Source organism: Rana temporaria, chromosome 11, assembly GCF_905171775.1.
Source record: "Rana temporaria chromosome 11, aRanTem1.1, whole genome shotgun sequence".
In the NCBI taxonomy this organism is placed as follows: Eukaryota; Metazoa; Chordata; class Amphibia; order Anura; family Ranidae; genus Rana; species Rana temporaria.
In genome coordinates, this window is record NC_053499.1 from 59378190 (window position 1) to 59392013 (window position 13824).

General features: G+C 40.5%; 1 protein-coding gene across 1 annotated transcript in view; it reads left to right on the forward strand.

Annotated features, from left to right (window-relative positions):
- The first annotated feature begins 219 nt into the window (after positions 1 to 219).
- The window catches only part of DRD4 (dopamine receptor D4), a 122103-nt gene continuing 108498 nt past the window's right edge, over positions 220 to 13824 (forward strand). Inside the window, exon 1 of the mRNA XM_040328624.1 lies at positions 220 to 1160. Coding sequence (XP_040184558.1) covers positions 921 to 1160 — 240 coding nt within the window. The 5' untranslated portion in view covers positions 220 to 920. The remainder of the gene's footprint in view (positions 1161 to 13824) is intronic.

Genomic DNA, 13824 nt, shown 5'->3' on the forward strand with positions numbered 1-13824 from the left:
ATAACTTTCTAAGACATTCACACAGAATAAGCATGCACATTAGGAAACCAATTATAAAGTCAATATTCCTGATTTGCATTCTTGCATTTTATGTTCTAGAATATAGAAATAAATGTCAGTCTCTGTGTTTTCCTATGAGCAGCACATGCAGTCATGGTATTGTGACTGTGTTTGCAGTATATACTGTATGTAGCAGCCAGGTGACAGAGCAGCACAGACACACATTAGCTGCCTCTCTGTACTGCTGTCACATCACAGGCTCACACTTCTACTAAGCCAGGCTTTGTGTTGGGATGTGAGCAGTTCCCAGATCTTTCTGCTGATTGGAGAAGCTCCTGGACAAACCCTCTCTACCTTAATCGGCTTTCTTCTCCTGTACACGACCCACTTGCAGATTAATCACCTTGGGATCATTCAGTTCTTTCCAAAGAAGACAAGCAAGGCATTTCTCCCTAGCATTACACAGAAGGAGACCCCCAGCAGCTGTCACCTGAGCTGTCAAGTCTCCAGCTTGTCACCTGTCAACATGTGGAAGAAGAAGGCATGGACAACCTCCAGCAGTACCAAGAGTCCTCATCAAGAGGTCAACTTTTAAAGTTTAATCCTTTTGACCTTCTAGTCAGGGCATTATTTTACTTTGGAAGAAGTTAACCCCTTGGTTACAGCAAAACAAGCATGGGAAATCAGTCTGAAAAGCAAAATGTGGACGATCTTTGTTTAATTAAGAAAAGGGAACTTCTGATCTGATCAAGCAGACCATCCTTAGAAAAGAAGAAGAAATAGATGAATTCCCCATGGGACAGGCTACTCTTTCTGGAAGACAAAGGAAAGAGAAGGAGACTGGAGAAGAAAGAAGTCCTATTGGGTGTATGCTCTTTTGCTTTGATGGGACAGTGGGCTCTTAGCGCAGCAAGGAAGCCATGCACAGGAATATCTCTAATCAAACTTCTGAGACTTCAGGAGATGCCCACTATAACTACCTGGCCTTGGTCTTTGGGCTTATACTGATTGTATTTATCATCTGTGGCAATGTCCTGGTGTGTCTTAGTGTCTGTACAGAGAAAGCCCTCAAAACCACCACCAATTATTTCATAGTTAGCCTGGCTGTAGCTGATCTTCTTCTGGCTGTCCTTGTTCTTCCATTATACGTGTATACAGAGGTAAGTGTGCATGGGTTGGTTTTTATTAATTTGTACTTTCTATATTTCCTATAAGTTATTTAAATGCCAAAATATTTTAACTCAAAAGGAAACAATGTTGCAACGTGCTTGGGTGTTATTTATTTATGTAATGAAAAGTTAAAAGGTATTTAATCATATAAAAGTTTGATTAATGTGTGATCATTATACTCCTGTCTAGATCTAGATAAGGGTCATCATCATACTTCTGTTCTATCTAGATAAGGGTCATCATACTTCTGTTCTGTCTAGATAAGGGTCATCATCATACTTCTGTTCTGTCTAGATAAGGGTCATCATACTTCTGTTCTATCTAGATAAGGGTTATCATACTTCTGTTCTGTCTAGATAAGGGTCATCATACTTCTGTTCTGTCTAGATAAGGGTCATCATACTTCTGTTCTGTCTAGATCTAGATAAGGGTCACCATACTTCTGTTCTGTCTAGATAAGGGTCATCATATTTCTGTTCTGTCTAGATAAGGGTCATCATACTTCTGTTCTGTCTAGATAAGGGTCATCATACTTTGGTTCTGTCTAGATAAGGGTCGTCATATTTCTGTTCTGTCTAGATCTACATAAGGGTCATCATACTTCTGTTCTGTCTAGATCTAGATAAGGGTCACCATACTTCTGTTCTGTCTAGATAAGGGTCATCATACTTCTGTTCTGTCTAGATAAGGGTCATCATACTTCTGTTCTGTCTAGATAAGGGTCATCATATTTCTGTTCTTTCTAGATCTAGATAAGGGTCATCATACTTCTGTTCTGTCTAGATCTAGATAAGGATCACCATACTTATGTTCTGTCTAGATAAGGGTCATCATACTTATGTTCTGTCTAGATAAGGGTCATCATACTTATGTTCTGTCTAGATCTAGATAAGGGTCATCATACTTCTGTTCTGTCTAGATAAGGGTCGTCATACTTCTGTTCTGTCTAGATAAGTGTCATCATACTTCTGTCTAGATCTAGATAAGGGTCATCATACTTCTGTTCTGTCTAGATAAGGGTCGTCATACTTCTGTTCTGTCTAGATAAGCGTCATCATACTTCTGTTCGGTCTAGATCTAGATAAGGGTCATCATACTTCTGTTCTGTCTAGATAAGGGTCATCATATTTCTGTTCTGTCTACATCTAGAAAAGGGTCATCATACTTCTGTTCTGTCTAGATCTAGATAAGGGTCATCATACGTCTGTTCTGTCTAGATCTAGATAAGGGGCATCGTACTTCTGTTCTGTCTAGATCTAGATAAGGGTCATCATACTTCTGTTCTGTCTAGATCTAGATAAGGGTCATCATACTTCTGTTCTGTCTAGATCTAGATAAGGGTCATCATACTTCTGTTCTGTCTAGATCTAGTAATTCTGCCTTCATCCACTGTGATAGATTTCTGGTAAAAAAAATCCCAATAAGCTTATATTGATTAGTTTGAGCAAAAGTTATAGCATCTACAAATAGGGGATAGATTTATGGCATTTTAATTACTATTATTTTTTTACTAGTAATGGCAGTGATCAGCGATTTTTAGTGGGACTGCGACATTGCGGCAGACTAGTCCGACACTTTTTTGGGACCAGTGACATTTATACAGTGATCAGTGCTAAAAAAAATGCACTGATTACTGTACAAATGACACTGGCAGGGAAGAGATTAACACTAGGGGGCGATCAAGGGCTTACATGTGTTCCCTGGGAGGTGTTTCTAACTGTGGGGGAAATGGGACTGACTGGGGGTAGAGATAGATTGCTGTTCCTAATCGCTAGGAACAGATAATCACTCTGTACAGAACAGTGATCTGTTTGTTTACATTAACAGATCCCTGTCCTGGCTCTCTGTGAAACGATCATGGGTAGCCGGCAGGCATTGTGGCCGCTGGCCACGAGCCTTTCAGCGGGTGCACGGGTGCCCGCTATAGCTCTTAAAGGAGCCAACGTACCCGTACAGCAATTCACAGGAATAAGCCGATCTGCTGCAGTATAATGACGGCGACTGGTTGGAAAGCGGTTAAAAGAGGAAACATGTTGCCAGTGCACCAACAAGTCCCTGCGTGGTCCTGATACATTGCTTTTCTATGTGATCATACAAGAATAAGAAGCTTTGCACTTTGAAACAAGCTTGTTGGTGACATATTTCATCCACGTTCTATGCTGTGACCAGTTGGGAGTCATTGTGCCCATGTTTGAATAACACTTGACTCAGGATTTTGCATTTGCGACATCGGTCAAAGTTATAATGACCAGACTTTGAGGCTCAGGCCCCGTACACACGTCCGAGGAACTCGACGGGCAAAACTCATCGTTTTGCTCGTCGAGTTCTGTGTGAAGCCGCCGAGGATCTCGGCGAGCCAACTTTCCTCATTGAACAACGAGGAAATAGAGAACATGTTCTCTATTTGGCTCGACGAGGAACTCGTCGGCTTCCTTGGCCGAAAGTGTACACACGCCGGGTTTCTCGGCAGAATTCAGCTCCGATGGAGTTTCTGGCTGAATTCTGCCGAGAAACTCGGTCGTGTGTACGGGGCCTCATACTTAGACAGGTACTCTGTTATACTCAGTAGAGAAAGTTGGCTTCTAGGCAGTACTGAAGAAAGCAGACTCAAGAGATGGTGAATTGCTTACCATAGAAAGCTGAATAGTGTCTCTATCAAACACTGATTATTCGTTTTGGAATGCTATCTATTATATTTCAGCAGAGGGATATGGATCTTTATGAGCCTAAATTATATCTATGCATAATTTGCTAAATATATGTGTACATTGGGCAGTCATAATAACTATACATATTTGCGCTGCATTTTCTTATTAATGAGATTGCACAGTGAAAGTGCGTCACTGCTCCTCTGTTCCAGACTAAAAGCAGTAGATTCATATCAGTTTATATCAGCAGTTGTTGATTACAGAGATGTTAATTACATACCGTGATATACATATGACCACTAGAGGGAACCTTTATTAATACAAATATGGAACAGCAAGCAAGCAACTGAAAATGATGTCAACAAATATTTCCAGTTAATTATTAAAATGATAACTTAAACTCTCTACTTACGCCATAGGCCTCTTACACACGACTGAGGAACTCGTCGTAAATGAAACATCATTTTCCTCGACGAGTTCCTTGTCAGGCTTGTCGAGAATCTTGACAAGCTTTCTTTGCGTACACACTGTCAAGACAAAATCTCGTTGTTCTCAAACGCGGTGACGTTCAACACGTACGACGGCACTATAAAGGGGAAATTCAATTCCACTGGCGCCACCCTTTGGGGCTGCTTTTACCAATCTCATGTTACTGCGTGTTAAGTAAAAGTTTGGTGAGAGACGATTCGCGCTTTTTAGTCTGTTACAGCGTGACGAATGTGTTATCTCCATTACAAACGCTACTTTTACCGAAGGTGCGCTCCCGTCTCATAGTTTATTCTGAGCATGCGCGGGTTTCTAAGCATACACACAAACGTGTTTCTCGTCGTAAACCAGCCCGACGAGAAACACGACGAGGAAATTGAGACTCCCAGGCGAGGAAAGAGAGAACTTATTCTCTTTTTTGCTCGTCAAGATCCACGACAGTTTTCTCGACGAAAAACATACACACGACCGTTTTCCTCGGCAAAAAAGCTCTGCCACCAAGTTTCTTGATGGATTCTGTCGAGGAAAACGGTCGTGTGTACGAGGCCTAAGTGGTATTTTTCAGGCACACAGAAAACTTTGGGGCTAATTTATAAAAAACATGAGGTGCAACCAGTTCCTTTTTAGTGTTCATTTTTATAGCACAGATATATGAATGGAAGCACCTTTCCCGTACGATAGGCTTTTTTCCCTAGGTTCAGTTTTTTTAAATAAATCAGAAAGTAGACAGCTAAATATGACTCAAAGGCAGGTCTTCAGATGTGTGTTCATCTTGTGACAGTGATATCATAAATTATTCATAGCATGATTATTAAGAATATTAGTATATAGGATTTAGCAATTTCCTGGATTCACCAACGCCATTGGGTCATCACAAACCTTTAAGGGCGAATGGATAAGTAATCAGAAAAATTTCAGGAGTGGATGAACATATGCATGTTAATTATTTTTAAGGGCCTGGGGTATTGCTTAAAATTGGTTCTCATTTTATCTTCTATCACTAAATACAGTGGTGGTCCAGGCCACAGGTATTAGGTGATCATTGCCCAGTACAGAAGAATTGCCTATGGGCTACCTTAGAGCTAATCACACTAAAGGCTAACGATTCAGTAAAAAAGGCTACTTTCCAGAGAAAATAATAATGCCAGGGATGCATGCTCACAGTATACAAACATGTGCATTGGGGGAGATTTACTAAAATTGGAGTGCAGAATCTGGTGCAGCTGTGCATTATAGCCAATTAACTATAGAAGACTGCTTAAAGGAACACTTAGCCCTGGTTCACACTGGGTACGATTTGGAACGATTTGAGATGTGATTTGACATGTCAAATCGCATCTCAAATCGGCGGCAATTGTCGGCAATGGCACTGTCCTAATCAGTGCGACGCCGCATCTGCGATTTAAAAAAGTAGTTCCTGTACTACTTTTTGCGATTTCGGGCCGCGATTTACATTAAATTGCGGCCGAAATCGTGGCAAATCGCGGCAAAATCGCAGCCGCGAAATCGCGCATTTTACCGCGATTTTGAATTCGCAGCAGTGTGAACCTAGGCTAAAGGTTCATTTTTTATTACATAAATTGATTGCTGTAAGCAAGAGCATTTAAATATCACTTACCTCGTTTTTCCTTTTGACCTCCAAAATACAGTAATCCAGGTTTGAAAATGCCATTTCCTGTCTCTCCTCTTCTTGCTTTCCACCAGCATCTGAGCCGTTTTGCATGGTGGAAAGCAGAATGTGCTCACCCCCTCCCTATGACTACAGCCCTGTGTGAAGATGCTCTCTTATCCCTCACAGGCATGGAGGCTAAGCCCAATGATAACTGTAGTTCCCATTAGGCCGTGATGTAGCAAGAATGAATGCGCACCGCAAACTAGGAAGTCAGTGAGAATAATGATTCAGGAGTGCTGGAGGTGAATAAAACAGCTCGATTTCAACAGGTATCAAACTAGTTATAATGCAAAACATTACTTTTCACTTTATCAGCTACTGTCAGACTTTAATTTAAGAGGAAAATATTTTTGTCTTTACAACCCCTTTAAGGGTCAAACATTTTCAGATCTGTAATCCATTGCCATGTTTTAAAATGTATGTATAGCTAAAACTTTTTTTTTTTTTTTACAATAAAAAGATGAATAAATGTATTTTTCCTGAGAACATTTCACAGAATCTTACCCGTTAGGCCTTGTACACACGGACGGACAGTCGTCTGGCCGATTTCTGTTTGATGTGTGTACTCACCATCAAACAGAAATCCACGCGTACACAATACGCGGTGACGTGGCCACGCCGTCACCGCGACGATTAGGCGGTGACGTGCGCAGCCCTGGAAGGTAAATACTTCCACGCATGCGTCAAATTACTTTGACGCATGCGAGGGATGGCGGTCGATCGGACATGTCCGGTGAGTCTGTACAGACGACCGAACCTGTCCGACGGACAGGTTTCCAGCGGACAGGTTTCTTAGCATGCTAAGAAATTTTTGTCCGCTGGAAAACGGTCGGCTGGACAAATGTCTGCCGGAAAACGGTCCGATAGGCCGTACACACGACCGAACTTGTCTGCTGAAACTGGTCCGCGGACAAGTATCAGCGGACAGATCCGGTCGTGTGTACGGGGCCTTAGAGAGCAGATCTCCCTGAAAGGCACTGGTGACATAGCTTTCCCATAGCTTTGCATCTATGAGGCCCTAGTTACATGACCAGTGCTTTCATGGACCAGGATGTACCAAGTCATAAAGATATGTAACTTATATAAAACAAATAACTGCAATATATGAGTGAAAGGTCCACTTTGAAATGATTGGAAATCCAAAATGTAATAGTTTTTCTCTAGAATAGAAAGGGAGGATAAATCTGTCAATGAGGACACCTGTTCCTGTGACAACCAGTGGTGGCCATAATGCAGAGCACAGAGTCGCCACCCCCACTATCCATACGCCGCCCCCCTAATCTACATGCGCCTGTTCCGGACGCATGGATTTCAATGTTTTTTTTTAAGCATGTAATTTGAGCCCGAGACTCTAATTGGCTTAAAAAAGGGTGGGCTCTGGGCGCAGAGGACTGCGCCCCGAACCCACCCAGTTGTGTGACAATAGTGAATTAATATTCGCTATTGTCACACTAAAACTCCTCCCGGCCAATCAGGAAGCAGGTCCTGAGACCTGTTTCCTGACTGGCTGAAAGGAGAAGCGATCCTATTGGCCTAGGAGGAGGGAGGAGACGAGGAGGAGACGCAGGGGAAGCACGGCCAACCCTGCAGCCACCACTAGAAGATGAAGCGGGGACACGGAGGAGACGGAGGGTGGAAGTCAATGCCGGTGGGCACACTCCAACATGTTAGCCCGGGGGCAGCACAGGGTAAGTGAGCCAGCAATCGGGGTGGGGGGTGTGAGTAGAGTATGGTGAGGGCTGGAGTGATGGTGGGGGGGGTGCGTGATCAGGTCCAACTGGCGCCCCCCCCCTGACCGATGGAGCACCAGCCGCCACTGGTGACAACCATCAGAGGGAATTTCTTCTCGCGTCCTGTTGCATCCATTAAATGTGAAGGCAAAGTTCCTCAATGGGATACAGGCAGCAAAAAATAAACTGACAGCGCTTCTAACCAAAATGACTATTCAGAACTAAAGTCTAGTTTACACTTTTACAATTGAATGGTTTTAATTTGTCATCCTTGGCTCTTGGCTACTGGTAATATAATCCATCAGAGGACTACCTTGCATGCTGTGTATTTCAGGCTTTTGTTCTGTGCTTTTATTTATTAGCCGATATCCCACCAGCAAGTTTTTCGAAAGCTGCATTGAAGCTTTTAATTAGAGCTTTTTGTCACACGAAGCTTAATAATGAGATACTCAGCAGTTTGCTAGACAGCGCGCACTTCTAAAGGATTCGATTTTCTGCTATGGGGCAAAACAGACTGTTTACACACAGTAGTTTGATAAGTTCCCAACATTTATATTTTTTCCATTGTAAACATATTGGGGGTTATTTACAAAAGTTAAATCAACTTTGCACTGCGAGTGTAAAGTACACTTGAAAGTGCACTTGGACGTGCAATCGCTGTAGATCCGAGGGGGACATGCAAGGAAGATAAAAAAAAAAACATTTTAGCTTGCACATGATTGGATGATAAAATCAGCAGAGCTTCCCCTCATTTTAGATCTACCCCTCAGATTTACAGCGACTGCACTTCCAGTGCAATTTCAAGTGCACTTTGCTTTTTGTAAATAACCCCCATTATTTATGACTGTGTGCAAAAATGTACCTCTCCTTTCCCAAGCCTCAGTACAATGTAGTTGTAGTTGTCCTTCCCCAGTGACCTCACCACACATATATATTTGGAACCACTTCCCATCCTTCCCATCTACTATAGGTATGTAACTATATTAAAAAAGGATTAGGATGCCTGTCTTTACAAGCACACAAACTTTAAAGTGGAGGTTCACCCTAAAACAATTATCTAACATTACATCCAGCATACTAACGACATGTACAGTATGCAGGTCTTTTTTTGTTTTTCGCTGTACATACCGTTATATTGTTATTTTCTCCCCGGCTTCCGGGTTCTGATTCCCGCGGGACTAGGCGTTCCTATCCCTGGGTTAGATGATTGACGTCTGGTGAAAAACTTCCCATGGCGCACAAGGCGCGTCACCAGTTTTCTGTAAATAGCCGACCTGCGAGTCAGCTCTATATGGCGCCTGCGCAGTCAGCTCTACACGGCGGGCACAGGCGCCGTATAGCGCCGACTCACGGGTCGGCTATTTACGGAAAACTGGTGACGCGCCTTATGCGCCATGGGAAGTTTTTCACCAGACGTCAATCATCTAACCCAGGGATAGGAATGCCCAGTCCCGCGGGAATCAGAACCCGGAATCCGGGGAGAAAATAACAATATAACGGTATGTACGGCGAAAAAAAAAAAACCTGCATACTGTACATGTAGTTAGTATGCTGGATGTAATGTTAGATAATTGTTTTAGGGTGAACCTCCACTTTAATGCCATCCCAGTCATAATCCATAAAATTCAATATTGAGTTGGCCCACCCTTTGTAGCTATAACAGCTTCACCTCTTCAGGGAAGGCCGTCCACAAGGTTTAGGAGTGTGTCTATGAGAATGTTTGACCATTCTTCCAGAAGCACATTTGTCAGGCCAGGCACCGACAGAAAAATATTTTTTGTTTTTTGTTTTCAGCAAAATAAGGTTTAAACAATATGGGGGGGAAAGCTGAATTCTGTAAGCACCCTTAGAAGTGTTACACATTTTTCAAAACCCCTGTAAGTACTTTTGCTGGACATTCCCATACCTTTGGCCTACATATACATGTGGGAAAGATATAACTAGAGGCATGAGTAGTCAGAAAAAAGGAACTCATAGGGGCTGATTTACTAAAGGCAAATAGGTTGTGCAGTTTGCAAAGCACAGTTGCTCCAGAGCTTAGTAATTGAGCAGAAGCTCTGCTGACTTCCATTATCCAATCATGCGCAAGCAAAAATGCTGTTTTTTAAAATATTTTCCTTGCATGTGATTGAGTACAATTGAAATGTATTTATTTATTTTTAACCTTATTCAGGAAACACATTCCTGCACCTCCTATATTATTTCCTGTATTATTTATTATTTAATGTATTATTTGAGACATGTTGATAAGACCAAGTGTATAGAACATTGGTTCCTTTTTATTGGCACTGGTGCAATCAGTTGTAATGCTTGGAACCATGCTAGCATTAGTTTTATGTATCCAAAATGCACATCAAACATATGTTCAGGTCAAATGTGTTATTATGTTCTACTTTTCAATAACTCTGACACTTTTTTGGCAGTCTTAAAAAAAAAATATATATATATATATATATATATATATATATATATATATATATATATATATATATATATATATATATATATATATATATATATATATATATATATATATATACAGTGATGAAAATAAGTATTTGAACACCCTGCTATTTTGCAAGTTCTCCCACTTGGAAATCATGGAGGGGTCTGAAATTGTTATCGTAGGTGCATGTCCACTGTGAGACATAATCCAAAAAAAAAAATCCAGAAATCACAATGTATGATTTTTTTAACTATTTATTTCTATGATACAGCTGCAAATAAGTATTTGAACACCTGAGAAAATCAATGTTAATATTTGGTACAGTAGCCTTTGTTTGCAATTACAGAGGTCAAACGTTTCTTGTAGTTTTTCACCAGGTTTGCACACACTGGAGGAGGGATTTTGGCCCACTCCTCCACACAGATCTTCTCTAGATCAGTCAGGTTTCTGGGCTGTCGCTGAGAAACACGGAGTTTGAGCTCCCTCCAAAGATTCTCTATTGGGTTTAGGTCTGGAGACTGGCTAGGCCACGCCAGAACCTTGATATGCTTCTTACAGAGCCACTCCTTGGTTATCCTGGCTGTGTGCTTCGGGTCATTGTCATGCTGGAAGACCCAGCCTCGACCCATCTTCAAAGCTCTAACTGAGGGAAGGAGGTTGTTGCCCAAAATCTCGCAATACATGGCCCCGGTCATCCTCTCCTTAATACAGTGCAGTCGCCCTGTCCCATGTGCAGAAAAACACCCCCAAAGCATGATGCTACCACCCCCATGCTTCACAGTAGGGATGGTGTTCTTGGGATGGTACTCATCATTCTTCTTCCTCCAAACACGGTTAGTGGAATTATGACCAAAAAGTTCTATTTTGGTCTCATCTGACCACATGACTTTCTCCCATGTCTCCTCTGGATCATCCAAATGGTCATTGGCAAACTTAAGATGGGCCTTGACATGTGCTGGTTTAAGCAGGGGAACCTTCCGTGCCATGCATGATTTCAAACCATGACGTCTTAGTGTATTACCAACAGTAACCTTGGAAACGGTGGTCCCAGCTCTTTTCAGGTCATTGACCAGCTCCTCCCGTGTAGTCCTGGGCTGATTTATCACCTTTCTTAGGATCATTGAGACCCCACGAGGTGAGATTTTGCATGGAGCCCCAGTCCGAGGGAGATTGACAGTCATGTTTAGCTTCTTCCATTTTCTAATGATTGCTCCAACAGTGGACCTTTTTTCACCAAGCTGCTTAGCAATTTCCCCGTAGCCCTTTCCAGCCTTGTGGAGGTGTACAATTTTGTCTCTAGTGTCTTTGGACAGCTCTTTGGTCTTGGCCATGTTAGTAGTTGGATTCTTACTGATTGTATGGGGTGGACAGGTGTCTTTATGCAGCTAATGACCTCAAACAGGTGCATCTAATTTAGGATAATAAATGGAGTGGAGGTGGACATTTTAAAGGCAGACTAACAGGTCTTTGAGGGTCAGAATTCTAGCTGATAGACAGGTGTTCAAATACTTATTTGCAGCTGTATCATACAAATAAATAGTTAAAAAATCATAAATTGTGATTTCTGGAATTTTTTTTTTTGATTATGTCTCTCACAGTGGACATGCACCACGATGACAATTTCAGACCCCTCCATGATTTCCAAGTGGGAGAACTTGCAAAATAGCAGGGTGTTCAAATACTTATTTTCCTCACTGTATATATATATATTAGACAGGTGCAATTCGTTTAGTTCCAAATTAGTTTTTTAATGAATTTCGACAAATTCGTTAATCCAGAAATATACAAATTAACAAATACCGTTTAACGAATTTTTCCAAATATTCGTAAATTCGAATATTTGAAATTCGGAAATATATAAATTTGAAAATTTGAAAATCTTAAATAATAACTAACTAATATTAACTTAACTATTACTAACTATTAAATTATAGGTATTGGAATTTCCTTTCAAATTTGTCTGTTAGTGAACGTAACTAATACGAATTTACGAATTATCCGAAATAACAAATGCCGTATCTAAACAAATGGAATGTAACAAATTAATAATAATAAATAACAATAATAATAATAAAAAGTTTTTATTATTATTATTATTATTATTATTAATTTGTTCCGTTCCACTTGTTTAGATGTGACATTCGTTATTTCGGATAATTTGTAACTTCGGATAAATTCGTATTCAATACGTTCACTAACAGCCAAATTTGAAAGGAAATTCCACTACCTATAATGTAATAGTTAGTTATTATTAGTTAGTTCTTTTTTCAATTTTTTTTTATTTTATTTTTTTATTTTCGGATTTTCTAATTTTCTAATTTATGAATTTGCTAATTTACGAATTGTGATCATAACGAATGACCGGAAAAACAAATTAAATGAAAACAAAACAAAACAAACAAATCTTTCCGCAGTGCACATGTCTAAAAACTATTATGTTACTTTGTATGCCAGTCACCTCTACTTCTACATCACTTGAAAATTGCTGTGCTGCAAAAAATTTTTGAATCAGTCTGCGATGAACTGTTAAAATAACCTCACTCCTTTTTCTATTATTGTCAAATACGGTAATTACATTCATATGCTAGGCCAATATGAGCTAGGAAGAATCCTACAGACATGAATTTATCTTCATTAGTGAGAGCTTTCTATTCCAGTTACTTGAATATGGTGCTATAAAGTGTATGAAATATTCAAAATATATAAAGAAAAGCAATGATTGATGAATGTGTGAAATCAATCTTATTTGTACTGATAATCATTATACCATTAACTTGTTTAAACTCATCCATTCATTCTCAATCAGGGTTGGTCAGGTTGCAAGGGGTTCCTTGAGCTGTGACTGATTGACCCCCTTTTTGATGATGGTTGCATAGTTTCAAATGAAAAAAATATGTAAGTGCAGCGCAATAAAAGTCCATATAAAAGTAACTGAAGATGACACCCAGTCATTTTGTGTTCAGCTCGCAATATTTTTAGTTTAACTGTATTATTTGTGCGCTGATTGTTGCTTTTATTTAATAGTTTCAAGGCTAATTCCACCTGACAGAGTCAGCAGCACATTTTTCCCATTGACCCCTGATTTTTTATATTAGGAACGGTTCCCTGAACACTGAAAATTCTTTCAAGGGTTCATCACTTGGTTGTCTCAGTGACCTTTGCAAAAACAGTTTTGGCTGGAGTTGCACTTTAATTAATTAAATCAAACACATGAGTACACAAATTAGCTAAGGCTGGGTTCACACTACTACACTACTTTCATCCTACTTTGCTCTGTGTTCAATGTGTCTTACATTTATCCTACATTGGTCCTACATCCATCCTACTTTCATGAACAGGATACTACTTTGGTCCGACTTCAATGATATTCAATGGGCCTGAAGTAGGATCAATGTAGGACCAAAAGTAGTACAGGGAGCATTTTCAAAGTCAGACCGACTTGTGTAGGACGCTACAAGACGCTCTCATAGGGAAACATTGAACACAGAGCAAAGTAGGATGAAAGTAGTGTAGTAGTGTGAACCCAGCCTCAGGCTGGGTTCACACTACTACACTACTTTCATCCTACTTTGCTCTGCTACATCGGTCCTACATTTATCCTACATTGGTCTTACATCCATCCTACTTTCATGAACAGGATACTACTTTGGTCCGACTTCAATGATATTCAAT